General features: G+C 52.3%; 1 protein-coding gene across 5 annotated transcripts in view; it reads left to right on the top strand.

Annotated features, from left to right (window-relative positions):
* The window catches only part of AFAP1 (actin filament associated protein 1), a 136,715-nt gene that overhangs the window by 86,018 nt on the left and 26,507 nt on the right, over positions 1-24,190 (top strand). For all 5 annotated transcript variants that reach the window (XM_044267850.1, XM_044267846.1, XM_044267851.1 and 2 more), the window contains 4 exons: positions 9,583-9,678; positions 12,891-12,972; positions 15,464-15,613; positions 22,166-22,377. In XM_044267850.1, the coding sequence (XP_044123785.1) occupies positions 9,583-9,678; positions 12,891-12,972; positions 15,464-15,613; positions 22,166-22,377 (540 nt within the window). The remainder of the gene's footprint in view (positions 1-9,582; positions 9,679-12,890; positions 12,973-15,463; positions 15,614-22,165; positions 22,378-24,190) is intronic.

The following is a 24,190-nucleotide window of genomic DNA, read 5'->3' as shown; positions in this document are numbered from 1 at the left end:
CTCGAGCCTTATTGCCCTCCGCCCCCCGTGAGCGTGTTCCACCATCACCCCAAACATGCAGGTGGCTTTTCTAGTGGCTGCCCCAGAAGAGCCTGAACAGAGTGTCTTTCTTCTTCCTGGAGTCCTGTGACTCGGTGTGCTTGGCATCCCCACACACAATTGGAGTGTGCTGCACACCATCACGTCTGTCAGTAATATCTTCAAAGTCCCCTTCACGTTTACAAAATGCATTTCCACTGTCATCATGTCCTAGCACACAGAACGGCCACCTGAGGGAGGTGTTCTCAGGGACAGCTTCACTGTTCAGGTGAGAGGCCAAGTCCCCGGGAGGCGGGTGATACAGTGGCCAACAGGTGCTGGAACCAGGAGTCCACCTCGGATTTTCCCCCTTCACATCCTGCCTTCCTGTGCTGGGCTGCCCACCACTTGGCCATTTTCCCTTTATTCCTACTTCCTGGGTCCCAGCACCATCCCTTGAGGAAGGAGGGGGAAAAGATGAAGGAAACAAGGAGCCTTCGTTGTGATTCTATTTTCTTGACCTGGTCCCACGCAGGGTGAGTGGTGTCCATCCTTCTGCAAGCTCTGCTTTCCCTATTCCCTAGCGGAGAAGCAAGAAGGGCCACCTTGAGCCCTGGGCTTTCTTCCTTGCCCGGTCCCTTCTTTGTGACTCGCACGGAGCCCTGGGAAGCATAGCCAGCTTCTGTGTCCCTGGGACGTGGCCCTGAGCTAACCACGCAGCTCGCAGGTAGGCGCTTAGAGAGAAAATGTGTCCAAGACGTGGGGCACCGATGGAGCAGAGCAGTCTTACCTCCTCTTTGGCCAGATGTAAGATGCACATCAGAGCTGTTCAGCTAATTCCACAGTGATGACTCTGTCGACAGAAGCTTGATGGCAAGGAATTTTTTTAACATCTGCTGGTATTTCTTAAAAGGGAAGTAAATACTACATGGTAAGTTACCTTCTTCTAAAGAGTTTGAATTGATTAATTTCTTAGTTCAATGTTTATGCTTTGCTCCCGTTACGTGTGTCAGTGTGAGAAGCCAAGAAGTCCCGAGGAGAAATGGACAGAGACAAAACTAGCTTCAGTCCGAGAATTTTCTTGCTTTAAGACCAGCAGAGAGGACCCGGGGTCGTGGTTTCTCAGTACTGTTATTAGATGAGCTGTTTTATCGATATCGCCTAGAAACTCAAGAAGCCTAGACTCCCAGTGACTCAGACTCATGAAGGTTCTAAGAATCTTTTCCTTTTCCTTTTCACCCTGTATCTTCTTGTTCAAGACCTCAAATGCTGCAGCTAGGATTGGAACAGGCCTCCCCTACTAACTCTGTCTCCCTCCTCAAAGGTAACTTTTATCCTGAATATTATGGCTGAGGTATGCATTAAAAATACTTTTTTTCACTTATGTATGTACTTATAAATCAGAAGTTTTTTTTTTTTTTTTTTAAATATTTAAACACGTCCATGTACTTCAAACTGCACGTTTCCTGCCCCTCGCGTTTCCCACTCACTGTTTCGTGTCTGCTCTGGGGGGTCGATGGCTGTGTGGTTTGCCACCCCACACCCCAACCCCCGCCACTGTCCTAGAGCGCTCCAGGGAGCGTTGTTGTGCATGGTCCTTGGTCTCGCGTGTCATGGCTTCTCTGGGATGGCTGTCTATGGGGGCATGGCTGCCTTTAGTATGTGCGCATTTTCAACCCTACTAGATCTTGACAAATGGCTTCCCAGGTGTGCTTGTGCCGTTAGACCGTCTGCCAGCACATGTGAGAGCAAGCATTTTGTGCGTATCCTTTCCGAGGCTATTTACATATATATGCAGGCAAGGAGAAATGCAGATTTTAGCTTCCACCCCCATAGACAAGTTGTGGCATTCTGCCTCTTGCTTTTTGCACCTAAACAATGTGTCTTGCAGATTTTTCCAATTTAGAGAATGGAGCCTCTCCTTTTCTCCTTTCACTTTCTTTCTTTCTTTCTTTCTTTTTTTTTTTTTTACAAGACCTACCATTTCATTGTTTCAATAGACCATAATTTTTAAAAACTATTCTCTGATCCATGGCTGTTGGGTTGTTTGCACACAACTCTGTGATAATCTGACCCCGTGCATATCTCAGCTCACACGCTTGCTAGCGTGTGGCCTGACTTCCCAGAGAGGCTGTGCACTTGTGTGAAGGTCACGGGCACTTGTAACGTTGATACACAGCCACGTCACTGTGCACGGAGGTCTGCCAGCTCGGCCCCTCACCAGTGACACATCTGAGTGCCTTTCCCTCACAACCTCGCCTGCTGTCTGTCCACAAGCCATGGGGAGCTTGCCAGCGAGATGGGGAAGGGTGGGTCTCCCTCTCTTGAGTCTGCGTTTCACTTCCTATGGTCTCGAATGAGCTACTTAGCTCCTCTGTGCCTCAGTTTTGTCCTCCGTGCAATGGGAGAGAGGGTGAGTCATGATGGTGCCCCCTTCTCTGACTTGTTATGAGGATAAAATAACGAGATAGAAACATTTAGAAGAACATCTCGTGTAAGGTAAGTGTAAGCTGGTTCACTATTGTTTGGTTCCTGTTATCGCTATGCTACCACTTCTAGGTCCCAGTAAACTCACAAGTTCTGGCTGAAAACAGTTTAAAAATCATGATAGTGGGATGTGTCAGGGGCCCGAGCTAGGGGTGTCCACATCACGGCCTCGCACTCTCCTGGACCAGGACTGCCAGGGCGCCTTGTGTGTGCCCCCCAGGAGGACGCCCCTGAACTCGGCTCCCTTGCCCTCAGCCGTTACGCTGGGCCACATGCGCTCCTAGGATGTGGCTGGTTTGTTCCCCACCCTCTGTGGTGGGCACCCCTGCCTCCCACCACCCTGCCAGCCTGGGGGCAGCCTGGTCATTTCTTTCCTGTGAAGGGCTCTTCCCTTGTGAGGACATGGTGTGTCCACGTTTCTTTACATCCTCATAAAAAACCACTCTGATTTTTTAAATATACCCACCTCGTTTTATCTGTCAAGGGGAGAGTGGCGGTCTTGGGTGCCTTTCTGTGTGGTCAACAGAATGGAGACACCTGTTCCTCCTTTACTTTGTCAGTGGTCCTGCCAGACGGACCCCAGTGTGCCAGCTCTCTCAGAAAGCCAGATGTACACTCTTGGTGTTTCTCTGTGGTGCTATCGTGTTCTATTTTCAGTTCCCTTCTTCACTCCTACTTTCTTTTGGCTTCGTTGGTTGTAATTAGGCCAACTTCTTGACATTTATGCTTAGATAATTGATTCTCAGTCCTTTTCTTATATACACATGTTCATTTAAAGCTCTCCATTGCCCCCCAAGCATAGTCTTCGCTGTGGCCTGTAAGTTCTGATGTTTGTGTTTTCATTGTCATTCAGTTCAAAATCTTTCCTAGAATCTGTTGTGACTCCCTTTTTGACGACTGGTTCCTTCAGGGATATGTTGTCTACTTTCCGAACATTCAGGTTTTTAAAAATAATCTCTTTGCCTTGAGTTTCCAGTTCAAATTAACCGTAGTCAGAACTTGATAACGATTTTACATCGTAGAGATTTGTAGACTTGACTTGTTGCTCAACATGTAGTCAAGGTGGGTAATGCTCGTGTCTACACCGAGAGACATGCATTTTGCAGTTGCCGGGTGCACACGTTTACTCGGGTGTGTCAGGTTGCACTTACTGTCCTCTCCAGATTGTCTACTAATTCATTTTGTCAGCTAATAAAAGGGAGAGATGTGGTCATATCTACCTCTTTGATTATGAATTTGTCTCTTTGTCTTTCTATTTCTATCAGTTCTTGCTTAATTTGTTTTGAGGCTATGTTAGTGGTTGCCTACAGAGTTTAAGTGGCGATACCTTATGGTAGCTGAAACCCTTTCAAGAATATGAAATGTCCCTGTTGATGTCAGGGTGTCTCACCTCAAAGAATGACTCTGATTAAGCCACGGATGAATTCTTTCCCTTCAGAGTGCCCTTCGATGAGAAGAAGTTGTTATTTCTTCATTACTTCAGTCTTGGCTTTTACAGCTGGTGCTTTTTGCCTTCTGTCCATAAAATCTTAGCATATTCCATTCACCAAGATAGTACCTGCGTCTCCTTCTAGAACTTTATGGCTCTGTCTTTATGGACTGGTCTCTGACTCGTACAGTTGGTTTTGTGTATAGGATGGCATGTAGGGGTCAAAATTGATTTTCTTCCTATGGGTAGTCAGCTGTTTCAGTCCCACTGAATTGCCTGGATTGGAAATCCACCAATTGAGTACATGTGGGCCCCTCTCTGAGCCCCTGTCTGCTTCATTAGGCTGCGTCTACGTGGCCCTGCCAATGCCACATTGTCTTGATGGCTGCAACTTTACAGAGTCTTGAAATCAGCTAGCCTGTACCTTCTAACTTTGCTCTATTATTTTTCCAAATGATTTAAAACTTTGAAATGACAGTTTTCTGTAAAATAAGTCAATGCTGTTGTCAGAGCTTGTTATATTGTCTGGTCAAGCCCACATCTTTGTGATTGGAGTAGATTTTTTCCCCCCCAAATTAAAGAACTACTCTCATTGGAGGCACAGCCCTTATTTATCTTGAAGATAGCATGCTAGATGAAGGAAGGGTCTGGAAATCTGGAATATAGAATATAGTCCCAGAAGTCCTCTAACTCATCAGGATCTTTGGAGTCAGCTAACTCCCACTTATCAAATGGAAGTACTACTGATCAGAATGATCACAAAGGCAGAATGAAAAAATTACACAAATGTGCTTTCAGAACTATAATGAAGTGTTGCGATGTCAGTGGTTCCATTAGAGTGACCCCCTAGGATTCCTTTCTTAAAAACCCTAGAACAACTCTCTGTCACGAACTGTTTTACAAAATGGGAGCCAAGTCCTTGTTAATGTCAACTGCTATTATCCACGCCATCCCAACTGATTACCCAGACTTTCGGTATTATGACATGTGGCTTTAAGTCAGAGCTGACAGTCTCTGATGTGAGTCACACTCAGCCTTTCTTGTCCGGCGTGGAGAGCAGGAGGGCCGCGTGTGGCCAGCACCTGACCAGACCCACGCTTCTTCAAGCATCACGGCCAGATTTGTTTCTCTTCCTTCGGTCTGCAATTTCCATTACCAGCAGCTCCTGCCAAAGCTGACTGACTCCGTGTGTGTGTGTGTGCATGCGTGCGCATGCGCGCACGCGTGTGTGTATACAGATGCCGAAAACATGAGCCATGTTGCAGGGGTCAGTCAGAAGACAACAGTCAATATTCCCAGAAACAGAGTGGTCAGGTTTCCCTAAAAAATGTGCAGAGATTGTGTTTCTGGCAATGAGGGCTCAAGTTAAAAGCAAACAAAAATACCACAGAACATATAACAATTTGTTTTTTGAAGGATATGTGATTCTGAACTTGGATCCAGTTCTCTTAAATATGCTGAACTTCTCATGAACAGGGCTCCTTAAAAATAAATAAATCAATCAAAATACAAATATAGAATATATATTAATAAATATATATAAAATATATATTCTATATATTAATACAGAATCTTCATCTGCAGCTATTAAAAGAATTTAGGCGATAAACCCTTTATTGATTCCTTCTGTATTAACTCTGTGGGGGCAGTTGGGCAATGAGTAGCGATCAGAGGAGAAAGACCGTTTCACCAGTCGGCCCGGCTAGTGGATGAAACCCATGGGAGTAAAGACAGGCTTACACTCCCTGATGTTTCAGCAGCTCCTTTCTCTTTCCCAGACACACAAGCCTAGCCCTAGGTGTGCCTGGGTCCCTGCGGCCACCGAAGTCCTGTCTGTTTCCTAAGCACCATGGTGATGCTGTACTCTGCGTAAGGTCAGGCGGGGGGACCCCAGTAGAGAACAAAAGTGTATCCTTTATCTGCACACAGAATTCTAAGCATATGGATACATGGGTTGGGTTTACAAGGGAAGGCTTCTCAGGGAAGTCGAGGACGCTCCGCCACTTCCATGGCCAGGTCATCTCATCTGGCCATTCAACGAGTCTGCCGTTCCTCCACCCTGTGTTTGCGGGCAGAATGGACCCTGATGTGGAAGGGGGGGTAGGAAAGGAGACATTCGAGGGACCAGGAGAAGGCGAGGAAGTTCGCCCGGGTGCCGCAGGCATGGGTCTTAGCTGAATGCTCTTTTTTTCCTTTTTTCCTGCAAGGTTTTCAGAAATCTCTGCAGAGGACAGGGGGAACGTTGTCCTGGGGGTTTACTTACTGGACGTGATGGCCTGGTTTCCTCCCCTCTGGATTTCACTCCTTCCTTCATCTTTCTTGCCCAGAGAAAATGTCAAGTCCAGTTGAGTTCCTTGTTCTCACCTTTTTTTTCCTTTCATCGCACTTTTTAGGTTGCTGTTCTGTGCTAGGCCTTGGAAATGCCCACATAAGCAAGGCGTAGTCCTGTCTCTGAAAGCAAGCCCAGCTGAAGAGAAGAAAGAGCCCCATGGGTGTACAGGGCACAGGAACAGTGTCCATGTGAGACACGCCTGGCTGGCTGTGGCCAAGGGCAGGGAGAGCTGAGCCATGTGCTCTGTGGGGGCAGAGCCTGCTTCCAGGGCACATGAGACAGAGGCTGAGGCTTGCAGGACAAACCCAGTCCAGCAAGCCAGATCCATCCTGAAGATACAGTTCACATCACTCGCGCGTGAGGCCGGGATGGGGAGGGGGGGTTCCTTGGAGCAAGGGTGCTGCACATTGCAGCCCCTCCCTCCTTGGAAAAAGAAAGAAGGAAAAAGGAAAGCTGCTTTGTGCAGAAACGCCTTTGCCAGAGAGGATTCTGCAGGTTCTGTTTTGTGAGGTTCAGCCTTCTGGTGTGCAATGAGGAGCTTGTAAGTTTCGGGTTAGTTTGCGTGATTGTCAGAGCCACACTCTCTGTTTAAGGCTATTGTCTTGGGCGCATGCAAGCTTCGTGTCTGTTCTGGGAGAAGCTGGGCTGGGCACCTCATGTTGCATAATCCTGCTTTCCTTGGTGGCCCAGAGACCTTCTTTTGTGCATGTTCTGGATGAGGACATCGGGCCCAAGTCTGCACGGCTTAGCCTTCCCTGCGCAGCAGGAAGTAGAGTTAGGGTTGAAACCCCATTTCTGTTCGACACCAGAGCCCAGGAGATTCTCCTGCGGCATGCTCTTTCCCTGGAGAAAAGACAAACTCTTGTCCTTAGATCAAGTGAGAATTTGCCTTGTCAGCTAAAGACCTGATGACGTCCCAGGGGAGGCATGGGAGTAGAGACCGGGCCAGAGCAGCGGGAGAGGAATCCGCGTGGACAGAGATGCAGGCGTCCAGAAGGCCCAGGTCCCCGGGTGGATGTCACTTGGACGACGCCTTCACTCCTTGGAAGAGATAGGGAGAAAAACATGGCAGCAAATTCTCTGGGCTTTTCTTTCTTTTCCCTTTGTCCTGTTTTAGTCTCAAATGTGGACTTTGCTCCATATCTTTTTCATAAGACAGCTGAGCAGCAGAATGGCTGCAAACACTGTCCTGGGGACCCTTCGGGTCCTGGCACTGATCCCAACCCCAGCGCAAGCCAGGGCCCTCAGGCATGTCTGCAGAGATCGTGTTGCAAAATTATGACCCAGATATCTGGGACTTTGCTGTTTCAGCTCTGCCCTGAAGGCACATGGGCTGGACTCAACTTGCAACTTCATTCCAAAAAGGACGGAAGACGTTTTGAAGGAACTGCTGCCTAACTTTTCCCTTGCTAGCCTGCAAATTCCAACAACCCGGGATCCCACTCTCCTGCTCTCTGCACGTCCCCAGCCATCAGAACCATGCCCAGCTCATGGCAGGAGCTCAGTAGTGACAGCGGGGGACAGTGGGTGACCATGGGGGCTCTGTGAGCACTAGCACGGCCAAGGACCACTACCTGTGTGCCGTAGACCCCCCATGCTTATCAGTCTCAGACAGGATCCTTTCTGAGCCCTCTGTGTCGATGGTGAGGACACTCAGAGTAGTGACAGTGTTGGCCAGAGAAGCCGCCACCACGTGCCAGGCCCTAGCTTGGGCACTTTGCAGAGAAAAATCTCACTTTTTATGGATGTCACCATTCTGACATAGCAGGACAGTCATCCGGACGCTCCTTCCTTTGCTGGTGAGGAGAAGTAGGCTCAGCAAGGTTGGGCCTTTGAACCAGCAGCTGATGCTCTGGTCTCACATTTCACCAAAGAGACACAGAACCAGCCTGCCAGGGGTGTCCTCAAACTCTCACCACCAAGCACACTGGCCTTCTCCAGAAGGAGAAGTGGAAATTCCACTGCCTCCTCTGGAAATTCCTCCTCCCTGCTCCTGGGAGCTGCATCACCCCCCCCTCGCCCCCACTTCCCTGGCCATTCCAGCTCATTCTTGCACCAGCCTCTCCCCTTCAGCTTGGCTCTGGTCCTTGTCCTGGACTTGCATTCTGCTCTGTCTGCCCTCCCCCTTGCAACTCACCCCCTCCTGGTCTGGGAGCGGGCCTCTTCTCCCCTGACTCCCAGTTTAGTTCCAGCTCTGCCTAGAAGTTTTCCTCTGCTTTGTTGTCACCTGCCTCACTTCTCCCCTGCCTGCTACTTCTCTCTGCCTCTTCCATCTGAATGGTAGCACCCAGCTGCCTGGGAGGTGACACTTCCCTCCTGCTCTGCCTGACCCACTAGCAGGGTCTGCTGGGCCTCCAAAATCCTCTGTAAGCCGCTGGTTTGCTCCCTCCCGCCTTTGCCACAGCCTGTACTGCCCCACTCTTGGCTCTGGGCCACTACGGGAGGCCTGGCACGTTTCCTTTTTAGTTCTTGTGTGCTGTCTGTGACTTCTGACAGTGGTGTCCCCCTGCGTCGCAGGCCGTGTATGTCCCACAGGTAGGACCATTGTGTCTGCTCTACTGGTGGAAGCACTGGAGCACCAGGCAGTTAATTAAATTGGCCCAAGGTGAAGGCTGGGGTGAAACCCCAGACAGTGGAGCTCTCCAGGCCTCGGTGCATATGGCCTCCCAGAACATCACTCCCGTCACTCTGGGGTGTGGGCTGCTCATACCCAGCCTCCTCACTGGGCCTGAAGGCACTGTGGGAACCTCCTGGTGGTCTGCCCCCATGTCCTGCCACACGGCACCAGGCAGTATCCTTAAACACTCCAATCCACCACAGAGCCTTTGCACCAGCTGGCCCCTCTGTCTGGAAGCCTTTTCTGTTGGTTCCTCATGTGGCTGGGTCCTCTGGGCATTTACCTCCCAGCCTACCTGTCATCCCAGTGAGGCCTCCTGATCTTGTCAATTCGCTGTTCCCTTTTCGTTAAACACCACCTTCCAGTCTTTGTAGCCCTACTGGCATTTTACTTGACCTTCGTGTTTGGGTGATCCTCACCATTTGCTGTGATATCTAACTTCCATTGGAATGCAGGCCCCAGGAAAGCAAGGCCATGCATTCTCCCCATATTCTAAACCCTGCGTCTATCCCGGGATCGGGGAAACATTTGCTGAGTCAACAAATGAGCACTTGGTACCTTGGGACTTAGAGCAAGTGCCTCTGGGCCCATAGACTTCCCCGCTGCGCTGTACACCTCTGCCTGTTCATGCTGGCTTCAGCCCTGTAGGTCAGCGTCCCCTCCTCTGAGATCACTCAGGCCCATCTCTACTTCTTGTAGGTGATCCGAGACGTCTACAGCGGCTGCAGCGGGCAGGCGGAGTCAGAAGGCCCTCCCCCGTCGAGCTCCCCGGTGCACAAGATAGAGCTGGAGAAGGTAAGGACGACTTTCTCCCTAGGAACAGTGCTCTAACCACGGATTTAGCCCTCCCTCAGTGCTGTGATAGCATTCTTTGAGAATTTTAGCCCTTGGAGGTAGGAGTAAAAGTGCAATCCTTCTGTTTCTGCATTTTGAGTGCCTACTTCTTTGTGAAGCTCGAGTTAGTCCTTTCATAGACCATAGGGCTGGTTTGATCATCCCCCAGCCGTAGCTGCAGAAATGGGTTGAAACATGTGGAAGGATTTCAGGGGTTCAAGGCTAGCTCGCTGGCCCATGGCGGAGCTGAACTCTGTGTGCTGGTCCGTGTACATCTGGAAGGTGGTGGACACCATGTCAGTGTGCCTTCCCTAAGGGTTATTTCCCACAGACCAGGATGCGTTCCCCATCCATTTCTGCTCTGTATTCGGTTGGCTGGTTGGAAGGTGCAGTGAGAGCCCAGCAGTGGGGCTGGAGGGTTGGTCTTTCTTGCAGGAAATTTGTGAACCCAGCACTGCTGGGTGCCATGCCCGGCCCTCTCTGGCTGTGCCCTCCGTGCCTGCACACACACCACACACACATGTCTCCTCTCTGTGCAGGCTAGGGGTGGTCTGGTGGGGCAGCCTGTGGTCCTGGAAACTTCTGAGTCCTCCCCAGCTAACCCCTGCTGCCAGCGAACAAATCCCTTTTTGTCTGTTCTTGTTTCAGCCCGAGTTCTCCAGGAAGCAGAACTGATAAGGGTGTGTGTGTGTGTGTGTGTGTGTGTGTTATTAAGTACATATAATATTTAAATGTAAAATATGGCTTATATTGCAAAATTATGTAAGTATGTATACAGATACACACACACACACACAAAATACACACACACACACACACACACACACACACACAAAGGATTTATTTTTTTAAGATTTTATTTATTGGGCGCCTGGGTGGCTCAGTGGGTTAAGCCGCTGCCTTCGGCTCAGGTCATGATCTCAGGGTCCTGGGATCGAGTCCCGCATCGGGCTCTCTGCTCAGCAGGGAGCCTGCTTCCTCCTCCTCTCTCTCTCTCTGCCTGCCTCTCTGCCTACTTGTGATCTCTCTCTGTCAAATAAATAAATAAAATCTAAAAAAAAAAATTTGTAGAAAAAAAAAAAGATTTTATTTATTTACTGGAGAGAGAGAGAGAGCAGGAGCAAGGGGAGGGGCACAGGGAGAAGCAGACTCCCCGCTGAGCAGGGAGCCCAACATGGGACTCGATCCCAGAGTCCTGGGATCATGACCTGAGCTGGAGGCACTTAACCAACTGAGCCACCAAGGTGCCCCTGAAGAGATTTATTATGAGGAATTGGCTTATGTGATGATGGGAACTGGCAAGTCCAGCTCAACAGTGTAGGTCCATGGGCTAGAGACCCAGGGGAGCCAATGGTGCAGATAAAGTCTGCTGACAGTCTTCTGAAGAATCCCCTCTTGTGGGGGAAAGCGGGTCTTTTGGGTCGCTCCGAGCCTTCACCTGATTGGGTGAGGCCCACCTGCATTATAGTGGGCAGCCTGCTTACTTGCATCCACTGATCCCAGTGTTAGTCTCATCACCAGCCCCCTCTAAGCGGACACAATAAATTAACCTCCCAGTCCTCACCCAGACACTGTGATGCAGCCGGCCTGTTTGTTTTTCTCCTAATGACAAAACCCATGCCTGCTCACTGTAGAAATTTGGAAAGCGCAGAGAAACAGAAAGAGGAGGAAAGAAGTCCCCAGTGAGTCTGCCGCCCAGAGGAGGCAGCGCCCCCGCAGCACCCTGTGTAGGTTTAACCAGCGGGGTGCTCTGGTGCATAAAATTTCTTAGGCTGCCTCTCCCTCCCTTCCCTGTATCCTGTTAGCAGTATTCCAGCTTTTTGAAAACTTGTAATAAGCAGCAAGCGCTTCTGCATTTTCACCAGGCACGTTACCCTGGATCTGTGCATCTCTGCTATTTGTATCAGAACCCCCCGCCCCAGGCCTGTCTTCCTTCTTTTCAGATGGTTTAACACAGCGTGGTACTTGGCATCTCACTCACGAGTCTTTGCTGTGTCTCTGTGACCCAAGAAGAGACCCCCAGCAGCTGGCTTACTAGACCAAACGGTAGAGATATTTCTTACGATTTTGGCTCACGCTGCTAAGCACTCCTCTTTCCAGACAGGCTGCCCCATGCCTCTTTGTGGAGCACATCAGGGCTCCCATTCCCCATGGGCGCTGGCCATTCTGATCTCTGATGTCTAAGGCCATCCTCTGAGCGCCTGGTCAGACCCACCAACCCGGGCCCCAGGGCTGCTTCCTGGCCTGAGAGCTGGGGCAGTGCTGGCTTTCATGGTGCTGTACCTGGGGAACTTGGCCCATGACAGGCACCCTCTAAAAGCCCCAATTTCCTCCCTGCGACTCCTCCTGGCATTGCAATAGGATCGCAGACACCCACCTGCTATCTTTGGCACCACCGCCCAGACCCCTTGATAGCAGCTGGTCGTCATGTTCCCTGCTGTCCTCGTGTCATCCAGATGTTCTGTTTGTCTCCAGCCAGCCAGGATCTGTGGCACTGGGCTATGATGCATAGAACGGGGCGGGGGGGGGGGTGTCCAGCCCACTTCCTCTTCCTCCCAAACCCCCTGATGCCACAGTCTCCCACCAGAATGGAGGATCCCAGCTCCAAGCAACATCTCCTCTTTAGGTGCCAGCTTGGGGTCCTAATCATGCTCCTTACATCCAGATCTCAGGCCTGAAAGAATTTCAAGTTGTCAGGCATGCCCTTGGGCAGGTTCGATGGTAGCTCGTCTCAGTGAGTATATTCGGAGGGTGTGTGTTACAGGTGATGTCTCACCTCACCTGGTTATTGGTCGGCGACAGGATGAAATTGAGTGCATGGTGAGCTGTTTCTGGAAGGATAACACAGTTTGCTGAGGGGACTATCTTTTGTAATCTTAATATTTTTTCGAAATTACTTGCAAGCAAACAGGATTTGGATGCGATAGGGGCAGTCCTAGAGAGCGTGTTTGTTATATTTTGGTGAGTTTGTTCTTCATTCCTCTGCTGTTTCTGAGGCTTCAGCAGCAAGCCACCTAGCAGCCTATCTGTCCCCAAGCCCCGGCCTCTCTGTGTGGCTGTGGACTTGGCTACACTTCCTTCCACTGTGGGGATCACTGTGGATGCATCCATGAGACATCACGTGGCCAGTGGGAGCCACAGTGAGAGTAATTTCATCCTTTTTACCCTCACAGAAGCTGTCTTCTGAGAGACCCAGCTCGGATGGGGAGGGTGTCATGGAGAACGGAGTCACCGTGTGTGAAGGAAAAGAACAAGGTGAGTTCTACTCGCACCCAGACCTCAAACACTGAAAACATGAAAATGAGACTAATCAACAACGGCAGGCGCCAGCTCCACAGGCCCTGATTGTGTGACAGGTCTCCTTGGAAGTTTGGTGACAGAGACGGCATGGTCCAGGTCACACGTGGGAAGTGCAGAGAAATCCTTGTGTCTTCACCTGCCGTCCTACCGATCCCTGGCCCGGGTGTGGACGGCCTGTCTGTATTCCGACTCCCAGGCTCCCCGCAGCTCATTTCCTCACCTGACTTGTCACTGAAAGGACTTTGCAGGCAGGAGAGCTGGCTGTCACATGGTATCGGGTGTCAGAATGTCCTTCCTTTTAAGGCTGGATGACATTCTAGCCTCCGGAGGGACCACACTATGTTTATCTGTCCATCTATCAGTGGACCCTTGGGTTCTCCCACATTCTGGCCATTGTGAATGATGCTACTATGAACACGGGCATTGGGGTTTTGAATTATTTTTTTTTCTAAGTCAACTATTCAAGCATAAATTATGACCACTTGAATATAGTGCTCTATAATTGTGGCTTTAATTTGCATTTCCGTAATGACGAATGATGTTGAAGCTTTTTTAATGTGTGTGTGTGTGTTTTTTTTTTTTGCCAACCATGTATCTGATGAAATGTCTATCCAAGTCTTTGTCCGTATTTGTATTGGATTTTGTTCATCTTTACTGACCGCTGAGAGCTCTTTATGTATTTTGAATACAAGTCCTTTATTGGCGTGTCTTACATGTAACATTTCCCGGTCCGTGGCTCGACCTTTCACTCTTCCTTCCTGGGGTGTGGATCGCGAGGAGGGTAGGATTTGCAGGTTGTGGGAGAGTTCTCCTTGTGCAAAGCCAACAACCTGTGTGCTCATGGCCCTGGGACCTCTGCTTCCCAGAGGAGAAGCCCGCCAACCCAGCTCATCTGTGCTCTTGCACTAGAAGGGAACAGACACCCCCCCGCCCCCAGCTCTGAAATGACATCCCCTTCAACCACACAGCAAGTCAGGCCACGGAGAACCTTGAAATCCAAGTAACTTGGACTCTTGGGCTACAACCAGTTTCACGCCGAAAGGTCACGGTCTCTGCCTCTGCCCACGTGATTCCCTGACGCGGTCACGTCAGAGTGCAATTTCAGTTCTCACCATCGGAAGTTACTCAGGGGAAGGCATTGTCTGTGTCCTCCCACAGCACATAACATATAATCAAAGCCAGGAAAGCTATCTTTAAATTTTGCCCTGAAACAGAAAAACCTACAATCTCAGGTTCCCATGCAGGCGTGGGGCGCGGCAGACATGGGCTTTGTTGGTCCCTGTTCTCATTTGCCATTTCTTCCCTGGCTCCCTGCTGGAAATCAGGTTCACAGAAAGATACAGACGTCTGGGTGTCTGTGTCAGAGAATGCATCGGTATCTAGAACTCCCCTGCTTTGTTTCCACGAGGACGGTGACCCGGGTTCGCAACTGCTCTGCTCTGTGTCCTGCAGACGCTAAGTCATTGCTGAAGGAAGCCGGTAGTTTAAGTACACTGTGGCTTCGACCTCAGCTTCTCCCCTTGCTCACTCTCAAGCTGTTTGCAGGTGACAGATCTCAGCAGGGCTCCCCCCATCCCAGCTGTGTTGTCGCTCAGATTCTCCACAAGCTGCATGACAGTGTCCGCCCCGATGACAGTTACGACTTTGCCAACGCTGGGAGTTAGCTTTGCCTCTGTAGCCTGTCCCTCCCTGCATGCCATGCGCTCACGGCATGTGCCGCTTGGACCCCTGTGGCTTTCCTGCTCTGACTTGGGCTGAACATCCTAAGTTTTGAGGGTTTCTTCATAATTTTATTACACGTGCCACATGCTGCCTTCGTGTAGTAAATAGCGGCACATATTCTCACATTCTTCTGTACTTTCACTTTTTCCTCCAAGGAGTCCTTTTCTTCTGCTTTTGCAAGAAATTAATCAGGGGTCTTCGGGGAGTTCAAAGTATGATCTCTTTTCTTTGTAGATCTCTTTCCAGCAGGTACTTTCCCAATAGGAGCAAACGCTAGCAGAATTGAACGTAAATGTAACCTCTTTGCTTTGAGCCATGAGGTGGAACCCTACACTCCCCTCCCCTCCCTGAGCTGGCCAAGGTATGGCCGCACTGCCTCCTTCTGTTCCTCCAGCTTCCCCAACTTCCTTTGTGTTGGCCTTCCCAGAAGGCTTCCCCGGCTGCCCCGTGTCTCTGCCGCGTCACCCCACTGTAGATCTCTGCACGGGCCTGGTGCCATCGGGCGGCCACCTCTGTGTATGCACTCATGCGTGCATGTCCTCCTGCAGAGCACCTGTCTTCTGCTCTCTTCCGGGCCCACACTGATGGCTGGCACACAGCAGGTACTCAGTGAGTGAAAAACAAGGAAGATAAGATTGACCATGATTTAGGCTTTTTAAAAATGTTCTCAGTTGAAGTCTGTAATCGAAACACACTTTCTTGTTTTCATCATTGTTCTTGACAGTCAAGAGGAAAAAAAGTTCCAAATCAGAGGCCAAGGGCACTGTGTCCAAAGTCACTGGGAAGAAGATCACCAAGATCATCGGCCTGGGGAAGAAAAAGCCCTCGACGGATGAGCAGACTTCGTCTGCGGAGGAGGATGTCCCCACCTGCGGTAAGACAGAGGGGGCCTGGCCGTGAGTGTGGCCTCCTCTGCAGTGGCCTCTGCTTCCCGTGGGCTTGCTCGAGTCAGGCTGGTGAGCCTCAGCATGGCGGGAGAGCAGGAGACGTGCGGTGTCTTTACTGCTTCGTAATAAAAGATCTCGCAAGGGTTCGGCCTGATCTCAGGTTCTTTCAAGACAAAAAACAAATTCTGTCTGAACCCATGAAGTTTTCCCAAATTCCTTTGAAGCGTTTCTCAGCTGGGGCACATGCACGAGCAATGGCAGGAGCACGGAGCCCGGCACGAGAGCAGGGCCATTGTTGGCGCTCTTCCCTGGGCCGACGGGAAACCGGGCCTCCTGACAGCCCTGCCTGTCTCAGACCTCGGTTCGCGTGCGGCCGGCCGAACCACCCCGTCCTCAGCCGGTCAACGGGAGTCCTCTCCGAGCAGCTGCCCCCGCATCCCCGGGATAGGGTGGGCACTGGCAACACAGCCCCAGCCCTCCCAGGGCTTCCGTTTACGTGGCAGAGACGGTTCTGAATGAGGGGCAATGGGCAGAGACGTGCAGTGTGACCCGGTGACTAAGAGGAGGGAAACCAAGGCAGTGGGAGCGTCTCCCCGGGACCCTGGGGTGGAGGCAGACAGGGTGGCCGCTGGGGAGGGACGGAGGCTGGGGTTGTACAGGGTCCTGTTTTCTTGGCCACCACACAGCCCTTCGCTGGAGAACAGCCCTAGAAGCCGGGCGATGAGGCTTTGGCCTCTATTAGGAACTGAGGCTGGGCTGTGATGCCCGGACACCCCAGTGGCCCAACCCATGTCCTGTCACCAGGTCCCTGGTCGCGTCCCTCTGCAAACCCATTCTGCTCGCCCTGGTATTGCAGTGAGCATCCGTCTGCCCACGGATGGGGCCTATCTGGGGGATACACTGCCCCAAGCGTCCAACATTGGCCATACAGACAGATATGAACCCGTTTGACAACCATCACGTCCCAGGGCGTGAACTGTGTCAGGGCAATAGAGGAGTTGGCGCTGCGGCAGGGAGGGTGCAGGGGGTGTCACTGTAGGTGGGTGCCAGAGCTTACAGGAGCCAGGTGTGAGCTGAGCCCCGAGAGAAGGTCCGGGGCAGGTCCCCGCTCCCTCTGGCCTTGACGGTTGGGGATCTAGGCAGCCCCACGTGTGAGACTTCAGTGGGCCCAGTACGGTCACGTCCTTTGTCAAGCCTTGGCTGCCCTGGGTGGTGGTACACCGAGGGACAGAACGACACAGGACCACACAGAGTTCTGACACCGAGGGGCAGAAGGAAAAACGTGAATCTGTTGGAACCGAAGTGCTCTTTCCTGTCGACTCTGCCTCCCCCGGTGCTGTGAGAAGCACTTGGTGTGGGATGGTTTGTCCTCGTGGGTTGGCCCCGCAGGGGAGTCAGAGATTAAAAATGGAAGGAAGGAATTAGCCAACAAAGGGAACTGCTTTTTCAGCTTCATTTTTGACTTTTTTTTTAAGGTTTATTTATTTGAGAGAGAGAGAAAGAGAGTGTGTGTGCAGGAGTGGGAGAGGGCCAGAGGGAGAGGGAGAGAGAACCTGTGGCAGACTGCCTACTGAGTGTGGAGCCCGATGTGGGGCTCGATTCTAGGACCCTGAGATCACGACCTGAGTCAAGACACCAAGAATCAGACACTTAACTGCCTGAGCCACCCAGGGGGCTCTTGTTTTTGTGTTTTAAACTGCTCTAGGCCAGCGGAAGAAGTAGGAATTCTCTCATGAAAAGCCACATTCATGTGGCAGGCAAGGCAGACAGGGGGTCCAGACCCTCATTACAAACCAGAACGCAGAGCCCCGCAAAGTCGTGGCACAGCCAGTGGCGGCAGGGGGGTGTGGGGGGGTAAGCTGGCCCGTTGACCCAGCTCTGCCCCCGCCTTCGGCAACTGCCTACTCATGACCCCTCATAGCCAGCCTCCCTGCATTGGTAAGCAGGCCTTGCAGGAAATCCTGCTGCTGGTACTTTCTTGGAAACACTGTCGGTCGCGCTGAGGACAGGAAGGGAGGAATCTGGAACCTGTAATTACCCATGTATGGATTTCTACCAAACAGCTCAGGGGACATCTTTAGCCTCTATTAAGAGAACTTCCTCTGTCCACAAGATTTTAAGACTGTCATGTGGCTCTTCCCTTTGTCCAGGGGCCAGAGAAGGGGCCTGTAGAGAAAGGAAGGGGGAAATGACTGTTCTCAGTGGTTTGGGTATAGCTGCAAAGTCTTGGGCAGAAAATGTCAGCGGGATGAAGGCCCGAGACACCTGTCGTGCCAAGCTGGGGCCGTGCAGCCATGGTCCCTGCACGGTGAGCAGGGCCGGAAGGGCCAGGCCAGAGGGACTGTGCTGCTAGGCAGGCAGAGGAGAGCTCCCAAGAGCAGCCAAGACCTGGGTTCAAATCCAGCTCTTCTGTGAAATGTAGCTGGGCAGGTGGGTCTCTAGACGCATAATAACAATCCTGTTGGGGGATCGGAGATCGTTCCCCCGGGGAGCGAAGAGGGGCAGTGAGTCCCCTGGGCAGCCTGGCAGCGCTGTTCTTTCCTGCCCTGAGGCTGGGCAGTGCTGGGGGTGTCAGCTGGGTGAGTGCTGTGCACAGCCACTGCACACCATGATCAGAGGTGGGTGCCAGTCCCCTGAGCAAAGAAGGACCTTCTCTTTGCCTTTCGCTGGTGCTTACGAGCCTGTCTATGAACTCAGCAGTTGTTGTCTGGCGATGCGTGTCCTCTCCCTCTCTGCCCCATCTGTCCCCCGCTGGACCCACACTCCGGCCTCCTGATTGGCCACCTTCTCTGCACCGTCCCGGCTACCAGCTGGGAGCTGCGCAAACAGGGTCCTGCACTGAAACCCAAGTCTCTGTGTGGCCCGGGTCAGAGCCTCTGATGGTCCTATCTCAGGGCAATGCTGCAGCGGTCTCTCCTGCCTTCCGCAGTGAGACCAAGAACTACCGTGCACCCCAGCCGTGCCCCAGCACCCAGCACAGAGCCTGGCAGACAAAGGCAGCTCAGCCAGCTCGCAAACGGAATGAATTAGCTTAAGCAAATTGCGTTGCCTCCCTGAGCCTTGGGTTCTTCCCTCTGTGAGACAGGCTCCTCCTGACCTTGTTCTCCTAAGGAAATTAAAGATGAAATCACGAGCGCTAAGCTCGGTGCTTCATTACGAGGTCGTAATTTACACTCAGTAAACGCTTGCTGTGATCACTCATTGGTTCACCTGACATGCTTATTTTTAAAAAGACCTGAGCACGCAGACGGATTCAAGGCAGCATCATGGCAGTGCCAGTGTGTGGCCTGGGTCATCAGAAACACGGAAAGCGCGGTCCCAGGTCCCAGGTGGAAGGCCCCAGAGGTCAGCAGAAGTTGACCTAGCCTGACAGCCTTGCTGGATGTTTCCAGGGCCCCTCCTAGCTCAGCTCTTCGGGGACTTTGTGTAGTTTCTAGCAGGAGGGGTTTTCTTACCTTCTATTACAATTTACCCCACAAAAAATCAGGCGACCTTTCATCAAGAGGCGGAAGGAATTCTTCGTATAAGTCACTGAGCTGGGGCATCAGCATCCCCGTTCTGGGGCACGTGCGCCTATTGGAAGACAGGCCCCTAAGAAGGTTAGGTGGGGGCTTGGGCGCTGGGGGGACAGGGTCTGGCCGTTGGCAGCATCATGATCTTTGATATACCCTCTTTCCCCCTGACATCTCCCAGCTGATTATAAACCGAGACAGGCCTGGCAGGCAGACGCCACATGTCCTGCCCCACGGAGGGGAACTCGGGGACACTTGGCCCCACTTTACCTGTCCTTCCGTAGCTGCCTGAACTCAAGAGTAGCTCACGCGGAGGCCAGGATGCCAGGGCTCAAAATGGTGGAATGCAAGAGCGTTTGTGTCTGTCCCCCCTCTGCTCAGGTGTTTGTTTAATCTCAGGCCCGTAACATTAATTTTATAGCTTTAATGAAACCTTGAGCCTCTTGCCATGGTTTTTCAAGCAATCTTCGAATTCAGAGCAAGAATAATCTCAAAACACCAGTGACATTCCCAACTGCAAAGATACTACCCATAACATCTCACCTAGTGCGATGGATGGGATCTAAAAAGAAATTAAATTGCGTTGAAATTGCCTCATGCAGTTCATGGAACTGCCCTGGGCTGGCAGGTGAGCCTGGGGTGGGGAGTGCGGTTCTCACTGGAGGACCTCTGGAGGACTCCTGGAGGACCCCATGGTCCCCACATCCCCAGGCCTGGCTGCACTCTGGCACCACCTGGTGGCCGGTTTGTGGTCCAGCTGAACTATGCTTGGGGCCCATTGGGACCGTGTCCCCACCCCATCAGCATGTCAGGGGGCATGGGAACCTACCCTGTGACCCCAGATGCCTCCGATGGACTGTCTTCATTTCCCTGGGCTCCCCCGCGCCGGAAGATGGGACTATAGGGCTGCCCCTCTCAGAGAAGAGCAAAGGGCAGTGAGCCTGGTTACCACGGGCTTTCCTGTTTGTAGAAACAGGCCTCACCCGCTGTGATTTTCTTTTTGCTCTGCCCTTTTCGGAACTGGAAATAAATCTGAGAAAGGCATTAAGACGTGGTCATTTCCTATGATGTCATGCTCCAAATAAAGTGAGGGTTTGTCCAATATAATCATCTCTTTTATGACTCAAATGTCAAGAGATCCATAACTTTGGTGACTGGGCCGGGTTCACTCGGGGAAGGAAATGTCCTGAGAGTGCCTTGACCTGTCCCAGGGATGACCACCCCCTGCTGAGTGGAGTGTGCTCAGTAACTGCTCCCTCCACATGGCCACCGGGCCCCCAAGACAGTGTCCCCAAGTGCAGAGTTCTTCAGTAGACAGTCACGTACCAGCTTGAATGGAACCTGGTCACTGTCACCAAGAAGTCCACTGTGCTCTGAGGTCTTACAGCTTAGATTCCTCAAGAGATATCTTAACACCTCACTTCCTGTCCCCGTGTGCGTCAAGGCCAGGCTCCTACGGTCGTTTCCAAGGCTCCTGTGACCCAGTCATTGGAAGTTTCAAGCCTTTGTCTCCCGTGCTCACATGCTGCCAGGCCTGTAGACGTCCCTGCGCCTGCCCCTGAACCACTCGGGCACGGGGGGTGTCCCTCATGCCAGCCCCAGCCACAAGGTCTGTGAGTATCCTGGAGGGCAGGACTTCCCCATGAAGCTCACTCCCCCGTGAGTTCCCGGAGTTCCTGGACATCTGCCGTGCGCCGCCTGCTTCCTCTTAAGATACACCGCCACGTCTGGCCTTGGCCCCGCATGGTGGCTCATGCTTGGCGCGGTCCTCTCTCTCCCCTCCTTATGCACACGTTCTCTCTCTCACTCTCTCTCTCTCTGACAAAGAAAAGTCTTCTAAAAAAATTTTTTAAAAGCTTCAGGTCCGGTTTTCCAGGTGGCCTGCCCCAGTCCCATGTCAGGGGTAACCCCACTCCTTTGCAGAGGAGCCCCCTCAGACTCCAGTCAGACCCCAGCCTCTCTCCTCCCTGCACTCCCTCCTAAATATGCAAAATACAAGGAACTTGGGTCCCTTGCCCTTGAGCCATTGGGCTGGCTTCTCCCCCTTCTCTCTCATTTCATAAACACAGCCGTGTGGGCCCCAAGTGTAAGCTTTGGTTGCGGGAGAAGCAGTGCTTCTGGCATTTAGGGGATATCAGTAGAACGGATGTCACGCTGAGCCGAAGGCAAACTTCCATTCTGCATGTTCACCTTGGGAATTCACTGAGCGAGTGTTTATCAGTTGGGCAGAGTGTGTCATGGAGCCCTGTGACTTACCTGAGTGCTTGGGGTTCTGTTTTCTGGGATTGCCTAGCACTTATCCATGGCTAATGATGTGCGGATGCAGAAACAAAGTGTGGTAGAGACCCAGAGAGAAGCCAGATGCGTCCTCCCAAGCCCTTTGGGAAGGCATCGTAAAAATCAGAACTGGAGAGGATTCGGGGCGTGTGGGCACGGGCATGTGTGCGCACACGTGCGTGAGCTGACAAGGTGGCTGGATGACTTCAAGCATCCTCGTTTTATTTCTTCCTCTTGGACCTGAGTTTTCTGTGCCATGTCGCTGCCTTCCTCCATGTCAAAGGCAGGGGGCGGTCTCCTCCTTGCGTTGTGGAGCCGGTATGCAAGGCCGCCACCCCGTGAAACCTGGATCCCATGCCTCCTCAGCGCCCATGGTGTGTGCTTGCCTGCTCATTTGTTTGTGACAAACGAGGGTGATCGGTTTCTCGTATTTGAGCCTTCCTCTTTTAGAAATGACGGTTGTTGTTCTCACAGTTCGATCCCGTGCGCAGGGGTACACGGGTCTCCCCATAGGGGTAACAGTGTCATGCAGGGTGAGAGACACGGGCTTTCAGACTGAAGCCTTTCAAGCCCGTCCGGGTGGGCTTCACCTGTCTGACAACATCCTCAAACTGCGGGAGCGCGGGGGCTTCTGGGGTGGGCTGTCTGCCTCACGAGGAGACCCAGAGCTGGCTGAAGGGAGTGGCCAGGCCGCGGAGGGTGTGGGTTTGGTTTCCGCGTGCTGACCGCCCGCCGTTGGTCCCCTTGCAGGCTATCTCAACGTGCTCTCCAACAGCCGCTGGCGGGAGCGCTGGTGCCGAGTCAAGGATAACAGACTCATCTTCCACAAGGACAGGACCGATCTCAAGACCCACATCGTGTCTGTTCCTCTCCGAGGCTGTGACGTGATCCCGGGCTTGGACTCCAAGCATCCCCTGACCTTCCGACTGCTTCGCAATGGGCAAGAGGTGGCCGTGCTGGAGGTAAGGTGCCATCCGCGGCCACGCTCCCAAGATCCTTCCCCGTGGCTTCCAGCCGTGTCCTTCGTGCCTCCCCCACCGCCGTGGGGGTCTCTGCTGGCCTTTTCTGTCGCCTCCTCCCTGGGCTGGTGCCTGTTCTTACCGGCCGTCCTGCACCAGCCCTCCGCCAGGCTTCCTTTCCCCCGCGTGCCTTTGCATGGAGATGAGATACGGGACTTCGTACAGTGTACTGGTTCCTGAAAGCAGCAGAAAAATGACTCGTTTTTCCCCTGACTGTGGTCCACTGTGAAACAACGTTATTTCTTTAACTTGCCCTTAGGAATATTCTTCTATACAGATGAAACACAGGTTTTTAGACAACCTTATAGACCGTGGCTCGTGTGCCAGTCCTACAGAAACAGAAAGAACGTCTTTAATTCTGAAGAGCCCTCGGCTTTGTGTGCGTTTGTTCCATGTCTGCCTGCTCTCCTGGAACAAATTCTTCTCCAGAGCAGAATAGCAAATGGAGCTGGTTTCTTAGCTCTCTGCTGAAAACTGGCAGTTTTATTTCCCTCTGTTACACTATATATTTTCTGCCCACTGTGAATTCGGACCTCCTTTTCTCTTTTTGTGCATTTACATTATCATGACTAAGATGCAAAGACTCGCACGCACGCACACACACTTGTGCCCGCATACCAGGGGTGGGAACCCTCTGAGTTGGCGGACAAGGGCCGTGTCAGTGGCGGGAACGAGGCTGCCTTAGGTTTGCTGGAGCGGCTCGGGGGCAGTCCCTTACTCAGGTGTAGAGCCAGATTCTGAATGACTGTAGTGATGGATGGATAGGGAGCGTGTCCAGGCCTTGGGACCAAGATCACGGTGGCCCATGAGGCCATCTCAAAGGTCCTGATAGGAGATAGGAGATTGTTTCCGAGACTCTTTAAAATAGAAATGACTATTTTTGGCGGGGGGGAAGGGGGGAGACTAACACTGGAGTTCTTTGTGCCCCGGGCTGATAGCCCGTGAGGCTGGCCTGGATGGACCGCGGCTGACTGCGGCCAGCTGCAGACTCATGGTCCTGGGACCTCCTGGAATCCTCAATTCTGGGCCCCCATCCTCGCTCTGCCCATACTGGGATCACACCACATCTTTTTTTCTCCCTCAACTTTTTGATTCACCTGTAAAATGTGAGCACTGAGTCAAAGTCTGTACTTAGTAAGATTTATGCAGGCTGAAAACTATGGGGTGTGTGCTGGGGAGAAAGTGGGAAACTGTGGCCTTGGTGTGAAATAAGGTAGGTCTCCCGTGTGAGCTTCGACAGCAGCCCAGGGACAGGGAGCAAGGGGATGGAGGTCTGAGCTGGCGCATGCCTGATTCCGGAAGGGGGAGGGGGCAGCCCCAAAGGTGGCCTGGAGAGGGAGGCCCTCTTGTGCCTTGTCCAAGTTGTCAGCTTTTCTGAGTTGGACAGTGTCCCTTGCATGCAGGAGAAGACCCCAGACTGTGTGTTGCCTCAGCCACTGTCCCTTTCTCCAGCTGGCTGGTTTCATGGTGGCAAGACATGTGGAGGGTATGGACCAGTTCCTGTGTAGAGGCCCACTCGGTCTGGGTGCGCGTGCCGTTTCCCTGCTGTTGGGCTCCAGGTGGGCTTCCCAGGCAGCGCCTGTGGAAGCGGTGGTGGGTGGCACAGCACCTCCCACCGGCAGGCTCACCTGTCGCTCTGCCCCACGGCCAGGGGTTTTGACTGCGCCCCCTTGGGCTGGGTGTCTGTGTGCTTTCCACCACACGCTCACCGGACTTCCCCTTCATCTCTAGAAGCCTCACGTGGGAAGGTACTTCG

The sequence above is a fragment of the Neovison vison genome, chromosome 11, assembly GCF_020171115.1.
Source record: "Neovison vison isolate M4711 chromosome 11, ASM_NN_V1, whole genome shotgun sequence".
Taxonomy (NCBI): Eukaryota; Metazoa; Chordata; class Mammalia; order Carnivora; family Mustelidae; genus Neogale; species Neogale vison.
This window is presented reverse-complemented; position numbering and strand designations above follow the sequence as displayed.